The 16,660-nt window shown below is 35.5% G+C and overlaps 1 protein-coding gene across 1 annotated transcript in view; it reads left to right on the top strand.

The window, feature by feature from the left end:
• Nucleotides 1-16,456, top strand: part of LOC145266575 (S1 RNA-binding domain-containing protein 1-like) — a 444,676-nt gene extending 428,220 nt beyond the window's left edge. The window contains exons 17-18 of the mRNA XM_080122415.1: nucleotides 12,829-12,927; nucleotides 15,515-16,456. Coding sequence (XP_079978541.1) covers nucleotides 12,829-12,927; nucleotides 15,515-15,786 — 371 coding nt within the window. The 3' untranslated portion in view covers nucleotides 15,787-16,456. The remainder of the gene's footprint in view (nucleotides 1-12,828; nucleotides 12,928-15,514) is intronic.
• Nucleotides 16,457-16,660: the final 204 nt, after the last annotated feature.

The following is a 16,660-nucleotide window of genomic DNA, read 5'->3' as shown; positions in this document are numbered from 1 at the left end:
TGGACATGGATCTAACTTAATAACTTGATTTGTGCCCAAAACAATAAATGTTAAGGGATCATAATAGGGGTCAAAGTTAAAAAAAAAATTGACCGATTTTTTTTTTTTTTTTTTGCTCAACATACACCTCCAAACACCCGGGCAACGCCGGGCTGAAATGCTAGTATATATATATATATATATATATATATATATATATACACACACACACACACATTTGTGTGTGTATGTGTATATATTATACACACACTGTCATTATCATTAAATCATTTCTCTCTGATAGGCTCATAAGAGTAGTGGTCGAAGGACAAAAATCAGAGGCCTGCAGATTAATGCTGGAGTCCCTCAGGGGTCCATCCTGGGCCCAACTCTCTTCCTGATCTACATCAATGATCTTCCTAAACACATACTTAAATCATTCGTTAACATCAAAGGCTGTAAATGACAAAGTTCTCTCTGATTCTCTCTCCTCTGATCTCAAGCACGTGGTTCAGTGGAGGAAGTAGTGGCTGGTTACCTTTAATGCATCTAAAACCAAACTCCTATCCTTACATCATCAACGCTCTGATCCCCATCTGGCATCAATTGAAATGGATGACTCTTGTCTAGGAGAAGCCCCATGTTTTGACAAGCTTCTGGGCTTGACCTTTACTCTTAATCTGAAATGGAACACCTACATTAAGTCTGTTGCCAAGGTCACTGGAAAGATGGTGGGATCCTTCTACCGTTCCATAAGATATCTAACTACTCATGCAATTCTCTTTATATATGAAAGCCAAGTACGTCCAAGGATAGAATACTGCTGCCATATCCTGCCTTGACAGAGTACAAAATAGACTTTGTGGCTTAGTGGGGGATGCCCTTTTCTCTTCCCTGCAACCTCTCTCCCACAGAAGAGACGTTGCAAGCCTATCGTTGTTTTATCGTTATTTCCATGGCAGGTGCTCGTCCGAGCTCCAATATCTCTCCCCCTCCTCGCCAATCTTTTACGAAAAACACCCGTCTAGCTGAAACAACTGTCAAAAATTTTCACCACTCTTTATCTGTGCCTAAATCAAAACATAGATTCCATGAACAAAGCTTCTTTCTTAGAACTGCATGCCTGTGGAACTCTGTTCTGTCTGCCTGCTTCCCACCTGACTACGACCTGGATGTCTTCAAGTCCAACGTAAACAAATTCCTGATGAACCACCCCTTAAGTAGACACTTTTATTAAATCTCCACACTAACGTACTGTACATGCAATAACACTTATCCCTGAGTGGCTTCCAGGCCTTGATAAGTGGTGACCACCTTGTAAAAAAAAAAAAACAACAAAAAAACACACACACACACACACACACAAACACACATATACATTGTGTGTGTGTGTATTAGCTAGCATTGCCTGATATTGAAGGAGAACTCTTATGTACTATGACTCCCAGCCCTAGACCCCATATTCCCATCTTATTATTTTTTTTTTAATTTCTGTAATTGTTGGAATGAAATTGGTTTTTGTTGTTTTACTCAAGGAAGGTTGTTTTTTTTTTTAGATCTTGGTATCGGGTTTCGTTTTAATTTTATTCATCCCCCCCCCCCAACCCCACCGTCGCCTCACATCCGGACAGACAGAGAGACTGCATTTGCATTATAGATAATAACCAGATAACAAACAGCATATAGGCCTAAGGATAAATAAGGGTTTCAGTGTAAGTACGAAAACATTTAGTACAACTATATCGGTCACATCAACAACTCTGTACTTAAAAACTCCGGTATTTTTGTCCATTCAATTTGTCACGTATCTCCAGTAGATTTTGTTGCTTACATCATCGCCTTTTGGGCTAAGATCAAAGTGTAGTATCTGTTCTTCTGATGCTGCACTTAAATTTCTTGTTCTCTCTCAGTGGATAAGAAATCCTTCACGACTGAGACAATTTTTATTTTTGTTCCTTTTCTCCATATTCAAAAACGACCCTGGTTCCTTACTCTGTTCCGTTGGGGAGGCATCGTAGATAGGAACACTACATCATCGCATCATCTACCGACAGAAAACTTGCTTTTTCCCAAATTTTGGAGATAGAATTTATTATTCGGATTCTTTCGACTACTGTTCTCATCTTGGGTACAATTTTTTTCGGTTGATGTAACCTCCGACCTTCTTCAGGTGTATCAGGCGAATCTTGTCAACAGATTTGATGTAAATATTCCACTTCAGGACAGAAGTAAAGGTCGGACTCAGAAGTTTGTCAAAGCAGGAAGCCTCTTTTAGACAATAGCCGTTCACATCAATTGTGGTCAAATCGGGATCAGAGCGTTTCTGGCGAAAAGATAAAGGCTTGGTTTTGGATGCGTTAAAATGAACCATTTTTACCCCATTGCACCACATGCTCAAGGTTTGAGGAGCGAGACTCAGAAAGATCTTGGTTGTTGTTAGCCTTTGAAGTGTTGCCATAGATCGTATTGTCACCTGCATAAATGTCGACGAATGAACTAAGGATGTGATTTAGGAGATCATTGATGAAGATAAGGAAAAGAATTGCACCCAGTAGCATATAGTATAATATATATTATAGTATATATTAGATATAATATATACTATAATATATAATAAATATAATATATAGTATAATGTATAATGTATATTAGACATAATATATATTATAGTATATATTAGATATAATATATACTATAATATATAATAAATATAATATATAGTATAATGTATAATGTATATTAGACATAATATATAGTATAATATATAATAAATATAATATATTGTATAATATATAATTAATATAATATATTGTATGATATATAATAAATATAATATATTGTATAATGTATAATATATAGTATAATGTATAATATATATTAGATATAATATATAGTATAATATATAGTAAATATAATATATAGTATAATGTATAATATATATTAGATATAATATATAGTATAATATATAATAAATATAATATATAATATAATGTATAATATATAGTATAATATATAATAAATATAATATGTAGTATAATGTATACTATATATTAGATATAATATATAGTATATATAATATATATTAGATATAATCGAAGACTTCAAAGGAGAAAAGAAGTTTAAAAAAGCAGAAGGCTTAAAGATTATCAAATTATTAACAACATTGTTTTTGAATTTTTGAGACAAGGATTGATAATTTGAATTCTTTGGAATACTGTTCTCATCTTGAGTGTTACTTTCACAACTTTTTGGTCAATGTAACCTTCGACCTTCTTAAGTCGAACTTGGGAATCGCCACAGAATTGGATCCTCAGTGTGGGCAACCCCAATAAGTATAACATTTAATGCCCCTGTTCAATCTCCAAAGACAAAGGATACCCTCTGTAGGGAAAGCTGTGCATATAATTGTGAGGTAAGGGTTGTGCAATCTCCAACCACACATCTCCTGAATCGGCACTGTTTGAGTCCAGTGGCAAGGATGGCTGGAAACAATGCTGAAATAAGCGGAGAGAACATACAGCACCTGGAAGTCCCAAATGGTCACCCATTCCATACTAAATACAACATTAGTATTCATATTAAATCAGTGATTGTAGGAAACTTTATAAGAAATATATTATAGGAAACTTTATAAGAAATATATTATAGGAAACTTTATAAGAAATATATTATAGGAAACTTTACTAGGGGAAAAATTTTGACATAAAATCGAAAGCTGTGTTAGGTGCAAGTGATATCTGAGTTTAACATTTTATTATGCATTCGTAAATACAGAGTTTTACTTCTCTTTCTTTTCTTAGAATGGTGAAATTTTGAAATGTTTTCCAGTAAATAAATTTCTCCAATGGATTAAATCGAATTACATTTATTTTTTGTTTTTTTTGCTAAAACGTGCTCAAAATTGTAAAAATTAAAAAACAAAAAAACAAAAAACAAACTCATAACTGTTTTTTTTCACAGATTTTTGAATAGAATTTATTTAAAAAAAAAAAAAAAACGGAAAATATTTTCTACTCATATTAAAGTGATAGTTATAGGAAACTTTACTAGGGAAAAAATGTTGACATAAAATTGTACGTTAAGTGCAGGTGATATCTGAGCTCCATATTTTTATATACATTCGTAAATACAGTGTTACTTCCCTTTCTGTTTTTTTTAAATTGTGAAATTTTGGAAATTTTTCCAGTTAAAAACTTTCTTAAATGAATTAAATTGAATTACATTTATTTATCTATTTTGCTGATAAAACATGTACCGGGTTTATATTAGTGTACACATAGATTCGAAAAAGTTGTCAACAAACAAATATATAACAAATAAATGTTATCAAAGGCAAGATAAGTTACTTTTCTACCCAACTGGATATGTTTTTAGTGTTTATATTTAATGTAACATGTTTATTCAGCTCGAAAAACATACAGTTTACCGATGTATTGGGAAAGTTAAAATGGCGCCCGACTCTCTCTTTGACATGGTAAGTTTGGGAAAATGAGTTAAAAATAAAAAAATACACAAAATACTATTAGAAACCCACTCAATATATGTTACAGTGACATAGGCTGAGACATATTTGATGAGTTTTTAACAGTATTTTGTATATTTTTTATGTTTTTAACTCCTTTTCCCAAACTTACTGTGCCAAAGAGAGAGTCGGGCGCCATTTAAAATTTTCCAATACATTGGTAAACACCGTATGTTTTTTAAGTTAAATAAACATGTTACATTAAATAAAAACACTAAAAAAGTATCCAGTTAGGTAGAAAAGTAACTTATCTTGCCTTTGATAACATTTATTTGTTATATATTTGTTTCTTGACAACTTTTTCGAATCAATTTCGTGTACAGTAATACAAACCCCATGTACCAAATTGTACAAATAATAAAAAAAATCTTATAACCTTTAGAATATTTGCTGATCAAATTTTGATGAATAATTTGATCAGTGATCGTACTGATCGAACTATATTCACCAAAAGACGATCTTTGAAGGCATAGGTATAAGTTTCGGCACTTCACGGGGAACGTAGACCCTGCGTAAACGAGTTTTAATTTAATGGCTGCTCCCTGAGATTTTCTTTCAGTTTTTTCGTATATCTCATACTTTTTTTTTTTTTTTAATCGAGCATGTATTTATTTATTATTTTTTTTAATTTCTTTAAATTTGATTCATAATTTTATTTCGTGCTTGTTTTTATTTTATTTTCGTTTTAATTTTATTTTGATTTATTTTTATTATATTTTCCCCCACTGAATATTATTTTTTGTTGCATTTATTTTTTTTATACACATTCAAATAATGCTTTCGGCTTTTTATTGTTTTTCTGCCTCAAATAGTACCTTAGAAAAAGTTTTGAAAATAAAATAAAAACAAGCACGAGATAAAAGTATGAATCAAATTTAATTAAAGAAATAAAAAAATTCAAAAAATAAAATAAATTCCATACTCGTTAAAGAAAAAAAGAAATGTATGAAATATTGTGAAAAATTCCAGTTGCAATACCATTTTCAATGTTTTAAGCCGCCTGTGCACATTTCTTGTAGGCAGCCTGTGATTGGTTAGTTTGTATGGGCCAAGATAATTACTTGGCGCCTTTTTTGTAAACATCCATTTGTTTCAGTCTACGAAAACCTCCCAGCAAGAGAGATTCACAAAAGTCAGATCCGAGATGAATGCCATATTGCGAATGGAGCCGGAACAATTTCATGTTTATTTCACCTAAATGTTTGGTGAAAAAGGACTTGAAATCTCTACAAACAGAGACACTTTTATATATATATTTTTTCTTTTACATGGAAGTCACCACTTATCAAGGCCCAGAGGCCACTCGGGGATAAGGGTTATTGCGTGTACAATAATCAATGGGACAATATCGTAGTAATCGTTAGTAATGGAGATCTGATAACGTGTCTTACTTAAGGGGACAGTTCATCAGGAATTTGTTCATGTTGGACTTGAAGACATCCAAGTTGTAGTCAGGTGGGAAACAGACAGACGGAAGGGAGTTCCACAGGCGTGCACTTCTAAGAAAGAAGCTTTGTTCATGGAATCTACGTTTTGATTTAGGCACAGATAAAGAGTGGTGAAAATTTTTGACAGTTGTTTCAGCTAGACGGGTGTTTTTCGTAAAAGATTGGCAAGAGGGAGACCAGAGATTGGAGCTCAGACGAGCACCTGCCATGGAAATAACGATAAAACAAAGATAGGCTCGCAACGTCTCTTCTGTGGGAGAGAGGTTGCAGGGAAGAAAAAAGAGCATCCCCCACTAAGCCACAAAGTCTATTTTGTACTCTGTCAAGGCAGGATAGGCTGTTTTTAGCAGCTCCTGCCCAGTGGTTTCAGCTAGACGGGTGTTTTTCGTGAATAGTGTGCCGAATATATCCCAATTAGAGGAAGGCATCATTTGAACACTTTACGAACTTTTCTCAATTCAATTAGGGTCCCAAGGGACTCGATTTATGCTTAATTAAAGGCACCAAAACTCTTGCCAAGAACACCATGAGTTATCATGGACCTTTTTGAAGGAAAACTACGCTACCATTCCAACAGAAGGAGTTAACTACTGACTCTCAATCGGGAGGCAAAACTGACCTACCGTTTTGCAAGGACTGTATCTGGACCAACAACCTTTCGTTGAGGTTATAACTGAATAAAATTTGAGTTTAAAGGCATGGTTTTGTAATTTGTGGAATTATTTTTCCCTCAGCCAGGGAGTATTGAGTTTGTGAGATTAATTTCTCACAATATATACGAAGAAAGTGAAAAAAAAAAAAACCTCAGGGAGCAGCCATTAAATTAAAATCCATTTATTTAAGGTCCACGTTTCCCGTGAAGTACCTAAGTTTCATTTGTGTGTGTGTGTGTGTGTGTGTGTGTGTGTGTGTGTGTGTGTGTGTGTTAACCAGTTTCATACGATAAATCAAATCATGCTTAAGTTTGAAATAGTTTGAAATAGCATTTTTGGCTGCATCCCCATAAGAGGCTAAATTAGTATAACTCCGGAAATGTCGTTATCGAGTGTATATGCCTCAAGAAATGATCCGTTATTGTTTTCTTGTAGTCAAAGCAATTTTTAACGAAAACAATTTGAAGGATTAAATCGAAATTTGTTTTGACATGTTCGCATTTTATATAACACGGATTTATTAGAAAACAGCATTCATAGGCAACCAGCAGGACCATCCGGCGTTGTCCGGGCAAAGGGATAAGCATCATATATAACAGATTGTTTTGATGCATTTATTTTACCTTTTGCCCCCCCTCTCTTTTTTTCATACATTTTAAGGTAGGATCGATTATTAAGCTTAAATTGTATATTTCATTCACTACAGTCTGTCATACTTAAATTTAAAATAGCATTTTCTCCGGTCTGTCATGCTTAAGTTTGAAATAGGATATTCTTTGGTCTGTCATGCTTAAGTTTGAAATAGCATTTTCTTTGGTCTGTCATGCTTAAGTTTGAAATAGACCAATACTTTTAAGATGAGGGGTCTCAGCAATTACGCAAAAAAAAGCGCACATTTTATTTATTTCTTAATTTTTAAAAACTTTTGTTCGCCTTCAAACAAGGCATATTGCCACTGAAGTGTAAAAGGGCTACTATGATACAGGGCAGATTTATACGGAGCAACATGGATGGGAAATTGAGTAGCAAGAAGTTGTTTCACATTATATTTAAATTTTGGTACGGTTGGAAAAAATACAGAGATCAAGCTGTTCCAAAAAAAGAAGCTATTTTAAAAAAAATTTTTTTTTTTTTTTTAGATTCAAACGTTTTCCAACAGCTGGGAATCTGTACACTGAAAGGGTGTGGTTTCGCTGTTAGTCGGGTAGATTGGAAGTATATTTTCGTTCAGGTGATACAAGTGCAGTTAATCGGAGCACATTCTGTGGAGATGCTTGTAAAGCAAGCACAAAGATGCAACACTGGGGTGATGAGACAGGTGCTGAAGCTTGGCAGACAGTGAGGTATCTATTTGGTTATTTAATGCTGAAATGTAAACAATCCGTTTTTTGTTCCTTTTTAATAGATTTCCATAATGCAAGAAGTTTTCTCGTTCTGCTGAGGAGTGATGATAGTGACTTTAGCATTTTACAAGGAAGTCACCACTTATCAAGGCCAAAAGGTCACTCGAGGATAAGGATTAATAAGTGTATGGTAGTCATTGGAATAACAGCATAGTAATCGTTAGTAGTGGGAGTTTGGTGTAATTTGATTAGTTAAGGGGGCGGCTTGCCAGAACTTGTTTACATTGGACTTGAAGATGACCATATTGTAGTTAGTTGGAAAGCAGGCCAGTGGAACAAACTTCCACAGGTGAGCAGTTTTTGTTCATGGAATTTGTGTTTAGATTTAGATACAGATAGAGATTGCGGGGAAAATTGTTGATAGTGGTTGTAGCTAGACGAATGTGGTTTTTGTGAAAGTTTGGCAAGAGAGGATCATAGATTGAAGCTCAGACGAGCACTTGCCATGAAAGTAACGATAGAGTAGAGACAGGCTCACAACGGCTCTTCTGTGAGAAAGACGTTGCAGGGAAGAGAAGAGGGCATTACCTACTAGGTTTTGAAGGCGATTTTGAACTTTGTCAAGGCAGGATAGGTTACCCGAACAGCTCCTGCCCAGATATGGCAACAGTATTCTATTTTAGGTCGTATCTGGCTCTTATACAGATAAAGGATTGCGTGGGGAGTTAGATACCTTCTGGAGAGGTAGAATGATGCAACCATTTGTCCAACGGTCTTGTCAACAGATTTGATATAAATCTTCCACTTCAGGTCAGGAGTAAAAATCAGATCCGGAAGTTTGTCAAAACAGGAAGCCTCTTTTAGACGATAGCCATTCATATCAATTGGGGCCGAGTGAGGATCGGAGCGTTTATGATTAAAAGATAAAAGCTTGGTTTTAGATGCGTTAACATTAACCAGCCACTTTTTACCCCATTGCACTACGTGCTCAAGATCTGACGAGAGAGACTCGGAAAGATCTTGGTTGTTGTTGGCCCCTGAAGTGTTGCCATAGATCGTAGGGTTGTCTGCATAAATGTCGACTAATGAAGTAGGAATGTGATTTGAGAGATCATTGATGAAGATAAGAGTTGGACCCAGCAGTGTTTCTTTTTTTGGGTTTTTTTTTTACATATGCATAACCACTTATCAAGGTCTAGAGACCACTCGAGGATAAGGGTTAAGAGTGTACAGTAGTCAATTGGACAATATAGTAATCGTTAGTAATGGAAATTTAGTAAATTTATTAACTTAAGTGGAACGAGTCACCAAGAACTTGTTTACGTTGGACTTGAAGACAACCATATTGTAGTCAGCTGGAAAACTGAAGACAATTCCACAGACGTGCAGTTCTAAGAAAGAAGCTTTGTTCATGGAATCTATGTTTAGGTTTAGGCACAGATAAAGAGTGGGAGGAATTATTGATAGTGTTTTCAGCTAGACGAGTGTTTCTTGTGAAAGTTTGGCGAGGAGGGGACCATAGATTGAAGCTCAGTCGAACACTTTCCATGAAAATAATGATAAAGCGGAGACAAACTCGCAACATCTCTTCTGTGAGATAGAGGTTGCAGGGAAGAGAAAAGGACATCTCCAACGAGGCTATGAAGTCTATTTTGAACTCTATCAAGGCAGAATAAGTCCTTTCTAGCAGCTCTTGCCCAGATGTGGAAACAGTACTCCATCCTTGGACATACCTGGCTCTTATATAGATAGAGAATTGCATCAGCAGCGAGATATCTACTGGATCGATAGAAGGATCCCACCATTTTTCCAACGGCCTTGGCAATATATTTGATGTATGTATTCCATTTAAGATCAGGAGTAAAGATCAAGCCCAGAAGCTTATAGTAGATATAATATATAGTATAATATAATATATAGTATAATATAATATATCTTCTATATAAATAAAATGAACTCATTTTTTCCCGTCTGATTTTGACATTAATAGGATTAAAAATCAAGATATTTCATGCAAATATAATATGCACAAACGGCAGAACAATATCTGAGGTGTCTTATAGGCTTATTATTTCTCAAATTCCTCGATAATCTTAGATTTCTATACTTTTTCTGTTGAGAAGTCACGGCCAAAATCGGTTAAGATTAATGGAAGTGGTAAAATATTTTCTCTCTAATAAATTCCTCCTCCCCCTGCCACCACTTAACACCGTTTGGGAATCGTTCACAAGGAACAGTTGAGAAGAGAACACCGGTTTGGCTTCGTAGTTCTTTCATGTGAAGTTATTTAAAATCACTAAACTAAGCTGCAGTGCTCTGTGGCGTAGTGGTTAGCGTGCTGGACAATTCACATTATATTTTCACGTTCGCGCCGACCTACCGTAGTCGTTTTTTTTTTTTTTTTTTTTTTTTTTTTTTTTTTTTTTTTTTTCCTAAACAACTGGAATGGACTTTTCTTGGTGGCCGAACTGTTAACGTTGCAGATGTTTTTTTTTGTTTTTTTTCACACTTTATTTTCCTACTTTTACTCATGACTCCGGGTTTGATCCTTCCTACTTACCTACCATAACATTTTTTAAAACTCCCTCCCCCCGTCCCGGAAACAAACACTCGGGCAACGCCGGGTACCCCCGCTAGTAGTATATATATAATATATAGTAGATATAATCGAAGATTTCAAAAGAGGAAAAAAGCTTAAGAAAGCAGAAAGCTTGAAGATTAGAGTCCACTAAACTAGCACAAAAGATGAAAAAAAAAGAAAAAAAAATGATTTTTATGAAAATTAGATTTAATTTTTATGGAATGATTTGATCATCAAATTATTAACAATGTTGTTTCCGAATTTTTGAGATAAGGATTGATAATTTGGATTTTTTGGACTACCGTTCTCATCTTGAGTATTATTTTCACAACGTTTTGGCTCATGCAACCTTCGACCTTCTTCAGGTGTATCTAAATGTTGGATGAAATCGATTTTTGCTCTGAAATGAGCTTTTTTTATTCAAACATAAGATTCGAATTTACTTTGTAGTGCATGTAAAATCAAACTTTTGTTCCGAATTTTTTTTTAGTTGTTGCGGCCATTGTGTTTTTGATTTGTTATTCTTAAAGTATCAGCTTACATTATTTGGGCTACTGTTCTCACCTGGAGTGTCATTTTCACGACATAGGTTGGACTACTGTTCTCACCTGGAGTGTCATTTTCACAACATAGGTTGGGCTACTGTTCTCACCTGGAGTGTCATTTTCACAACATAGGTTGGGCTACTGTTCTCACCTGGAGTGTCATTTTCACAACATAGGTTGGGCTACTGTTCTCACCTGGAGTGTCATTTTCACAACATAGGTTGGGCTACTGTTCTCACCTGGAGTGTCATTTTCACAACATAGGTTGGGCTACTGTTCTCACCTGGAGTGTCATTTTCACAACATAGGTTGGGCTACTGTTCTCACCTGGAGTGTCATTTTCACAACATAGGTTGGGCTACTGTTCTCACCTGGAGTGTCATTTTCACAACATAGGTTGGGCTACTGTTCTCACCTGGAGTGTCATTTTCACAACATAGGTTGGGCTACTGTTCTCACCTGGAGTGTCATTTTCACAACATTTTTGTTGTCGCTGTAACCTCCAATCTTCTTTTCATGCATCTTGTCAAACTTGGGAATCTGCACGGAATTTAAAATGGAACTTTTTCCTCATTCAATGGGGGTAGCATGCTCTCATTCCATCAGCCATAACTTGGTAGAAGTCTTAAGCAAATCACAAATATATTCTATTAAGTCTCACCTGGACTGAAGATGGAACCTTCAATCACCAGAAGAGTGATCTTACAACTAGATTTTACCAAGTACGGTTGCTTGCCGAGAATAGTGACTTGATGTGCCTGCCCCATGGTGACATTTCTGGAACAGCTGTTAAGTCCTGGTACAGCAACTAACTCCCCAAGTGTTAAGCATAATAAAATGATCAACGCATTCCGTTTAGATCAAGAGGTTGATATGACATCTGTTACGCCTGCTCAGGGATTTTGTGTTGAGTTCTTGGCATCATTAATTCTCTCCTGAGAATTAACTGTGCAGGGATCTTGGCTGTGCTAGAATTGAACACTATATGTAATTACAGGTAAATTTAATATATAAAAAGCACTGTGTCTGTCTTTCTCCATAATTTCAAACTCTATCTCCTCCAAAACTAAAAGTTGCAGAATGGCACTAAGGGCCTCAAATGATTGGATTTTTATGGACCGTTCTTTTATGGGTCTTTTAGCCGGTTAAAATAGTTTTTAAGGGGTCAAAATTGAAAAAATCGTTATACATTTTGTACATTCCTCTTAGTTTATTTTTAATCAGTTCATATGTGTTTAACGTTGGTACAGTGGTAACATCACCAGCTTTGAATGCTACAGTTTTGCTTTCGGTTTCAATTCTAGCTGATGGCACCCAAATACTTTTTTTTTTTTACTTTTGAAATCACGACTATTATGATATATACAAAATTTGGACAAATTAAAATATCATATTTAAGTGTACTTTATGACCGGGCAAAGCCTCCCACCCCCATCCTTCCTAGTCTCCTCTAATTGACAACACGCTCTGAAGTCACTGTTTTTCATAATACGTTTTAAATTATACTCATCTCCATCAAGGTACAAGGAAGGACGGGGATAAGTTTTTTAAATGTGAAGAGCACTAGCTCCCCTAGAAAGTTTTTTTTTTATCCTTGAGCCACATTAGTACTTGATCCAAATAATCTAGATTTTAAACATGTTTGAATATGAACTGACAGACGTTCAGCTGATCTCAATAATTTGATTTTTATAGAAAGATTTTGTGAACAAAACTTGAGACGTTTTGTTTTATGAATTATCCAATTCTTCTTTCAGACATCAAAAAACTTGCTGAAGAACTGAACGCAGGAGAACCTACCGTGAAACTTATTGTAGACGGATTATTGCAATCAATTAACTATGATCTCCGTGACGGTAAGTATACGCTCTTTTTTATTGACCTTTTGTCAGACTTGTCTTTTGTCATGTTTCTCATATAATAGAGTTGGAATTTCAATTGTGCCAAGTTTATAAATCTCATTTAGCATGTAAAAGACGAGGGATGGAGGGGTAAATTGATTCATATTTTTTGTTTTGCTAAGTTGTAACCCACCCCCCACCCTCACCCTGTAAAGAAATAACTGTTGCTCTTTCTTCTTTCTTTATTTGCGGACTGTTATCCTCATCGTCATAGTTGTTGTTGTTCTCTCACCATGTTTCGGCCAACTCTGGCCATCATTAGGTGATTACCCACGGCCGGATAGAAATGCTGAGTTTCGTAACTATCCTCAGTAATTACTGCCTTCCATAGTTGTTGCTGTCTCAACACGTTTTGGCCAACTCATCCTCTGGCCATATTTTGGTAGGATTGAAACCGCTATCTTCAGGCAGTGCTCTCCTGGAACCGTAGAGATTCAACACTTTTATCCACTGCGCCTCTTTTGGTTGCCCTTTTTTCTTGACTTTCATTTCGCACGGAGATGACTTTTGCATAAACTGACTTCATGTGTCCTCACTTTGTTGGATTCTGCATCCCCCGCACCTAATCTTTCCCCGTTGTTGTTTACCCCCCCCTCTCCATTTGAAGATAACCATATTGTAGTCAGTTGGAAAGCAGGCCAGTGGAACAGTTCTAGGAAATTAGCTTTGTTGATGGAATCCCTGTTTAGGTTTAGGCACAGATAGAGAGTGGAAATTATTGATAGTGGTTTTAGCTAGACGAGTGTATTTTTGTGAAAGTTTGGTAAGGGAGGTACCATAGATTGGAACTCATATGAGCACTTGATATGAAAATAACGATAGACTAGAGACAGACTCGCAACGTCTCTTCTGTGAGGAAAGAGGTTGAAGGGAAGAGAAAAGGGCATCACTAGCTTTCTTTCTACTCTTTTGGTGAGTGTCCAGGCTGTAGTACTGTAAACAAGAACAGGATCGTTAATCAAGGTGTGGCAGTAATTGAAACAAAGGACCAGACAATAGAAGTCAATATATTTAAAGTTAGTTTACAGACAGTTTTAGGAGTGGAAATGAATTTGGGGACAGTTAGGGACAATTTACGGACAGTTTTGAGTTTGTGACAGTTGAGGACAGTTTCCAGTCATGGACAACTGGAGCAGATCGAGATGAGTTGAAATTTACACAAACTCAGCAGATGTAGACCTTAGCACCTAGAGGTCGTTTCCCATGATGGTGTCACACACACATCCAGAGTGCAACTAATATTTACAGAAAGTGTCAGAGTTTGTGTTTTCCTTTTGAGTTTTATTGTTTTACTTTATTTTATATACTTGTCATCTAGTGTACTTCCCTCGGCAGTCGCTAATGTATGGGAGACGACGGCATGGCCAAAATGAGAGAAGATGAAAGAGAAGAAATCCATGGGAAACAGTATTACATATATCTACTATTATATAAAAGTCACTTTGTGTGTGTGTGTGTGTGTGTGTTTTCCTTCCTCATAGGTTCCGAAACAACTGAGAATATCTTTTACAAATTTCACACAAAGTTAACTTATATGTCTGACAGTGTTCTTAGATATGTTCTGTACAGAAATTAATCTGGTAAGTATTGAAAAAAAATCGATTAAAAATAGCTTTTCTCTTTTATAGATAAAAAAAAAAAGTTTTACAAGGGAATATTTTACATTACACCAATCAAAGGAGATAAAAAAAACAAAACAAAAAAAAAAAGATTTATCTTGAAATGTAGCTTAGTGGTAGAGCATTCAAATACAGATCGAATGATCCCCCTGTTCAAGCCCGAGTGTACCTCCCCCTTTTTTTTTTTAAATTCTTTTGTATGAGTTCAATTTACGATAAAAGAAGAGGTACCATTTAAAATCAGCACAAATGATTTCTTCATATATATGCATATTTTAAAATTAAACATTAATCAGAAGTGACTTTTTCAGGGCATTCATCGTCAAGCCCAAATAACTGACGGAATTTGATGAACAACATTATCATTATTTTTTTTATTAAAAATTTTTGCGAATTAGTCCACTGGGCAAATTATAATATTCAACAGAGAATTGATTCTATAATAATACGAGGGGCGTGCAATAAGTAATGCCCCCTGATCCACAGCAGTAGAGCAACAAAACTTGGCACAGTTATTAGTCTTTCTCTAGGTAAGAACCACCCAGAGTTATGCATTTCTCCCATCGTTTGATGCAGCTCTGGAGACCGTTTTTGAGACTCAGTTCAAACACCTGTAAAAACAGAAACCACAATTAGTTCAGAGCTGTACTTTGCCACATAACCTGTAGATGCAAAATTTCAGCTAGATCAGCTGGAAGTAGATCAGGGGCACTACTTATTGCACACCCCTCGTACATACACAATCTGCATGAATTAAAATATTATGTTTAAGCGTATTGTAGGACCGGGCAACGCCAGGCTGCCAGCTAGTTCTTACTACACATGATTTGTGAAAATTTTCTCACCTCTTTAAACTCTCAAATAATGCTGTTACGACCAGTACCATTATTTATTGTTTTTTTTTCTTTGGATTTTTTTTACAGGATATGAGAAACCTTTGTTCCGGACAGAAATCACCACACTGAATGACTTGAAGCTTGGTCAGACGCTCACTGGGCGTGTATCGAATGTCACTCATTTTGGGGCATTTGTCGACATTGGTGTCGGCATCGACGGCCTGTTGCACATTAGCAAAATGAGACCAGAAATCTTGGTGCAAAAGAATCGGACACAACTTGAACTTGGTGACCGAATTGAGGTCAAGATCGACTCACTTGAACTTAAAAGCTCACGGATCGGGTTATCATTGTCTTGATTTGTGCGAGAACAAGTTTTTGGTTTGGAAAAAAAAAAAAAAAAAAAAATTTGTTTTCTTTGCTTTTCATTAACTTCATTTCTTTCCTTTTTCATTTAATTAAATTTTTTTTTTAATTTTTTTTTTTTTTAATTTTTTTTTACTTCATCTCATATTTAGAATATTCTTTTATTTGAGGGAGCATTAACATAAATATTGTTGCTTACTTTTGTAAAGAAAAGCTGATAAGCTAAAAGAATTTAACGTTTTTTTTTTATCTGAAAACTAAGGAAGACTGAAGAGAGACCAAACCCAGCACATCTTATATGCCCAACCTCTCGTTCAACAAAATTTGATGAGACTAGAGTGTCTATGTAACATGTCAAATCACTCATTATCTATGCCTAAACCTAAACGTAGATTCCATGAACAAAGCTTCTTTCTTAGAACTGCATCCCTGTGGAACTCTCTTCCGTTTGCCTACTTTCCAACTGATGGTCGTCTTCAAGTCCAACATAAACAAGTTCTTGATGAGCCATCTCCTTAAGTAATCCGATTTACCAAAGTTCCACGACCAATGATTACTTCGACATTTTCCCATTGACTACGGTACACTTAACCATTATCCTCGAGTGGCTTCCGGGCCTTGATAAGTGGTGACTCCTTTGTTGAAAAAAAAAAAATAAAGAAAAGAAAATAGCCACCCGGTTTTGGATAACAGAAAAATGGTCCAACATTGTCGGATATATACTCAAGAGTCAAATCAACGAAAAGAATATGCTGTTGTCACAGTTCTAGTTATCACACATTCCCACAAAAAAAAGAAAAAAAAAATCCTAATTAAAAGAAATCAGACCGACAAACTGGGTTACTAGTTTTAACTGAAGGATTTCAA

Source organism: Euprymna scolopes, chromosome 41 (genome assembly GCF_053919585.1).
Source record: "Euprymna scolopes isolate OS-2025 chromosome 41, ASM5391958v1, whole genome shotgun sequence".
Lineage (NCBI taxonomy): Eukaryota > Metazoa > Mollusca > Cephalopoda > Sepiida > Sepiolidae > Euprymna > Euprymna scolopes.
Note: the sequence above shows the minus strand (reverse complement) of the source record. Positions and strands in the feature narration are given on the sequence as shown.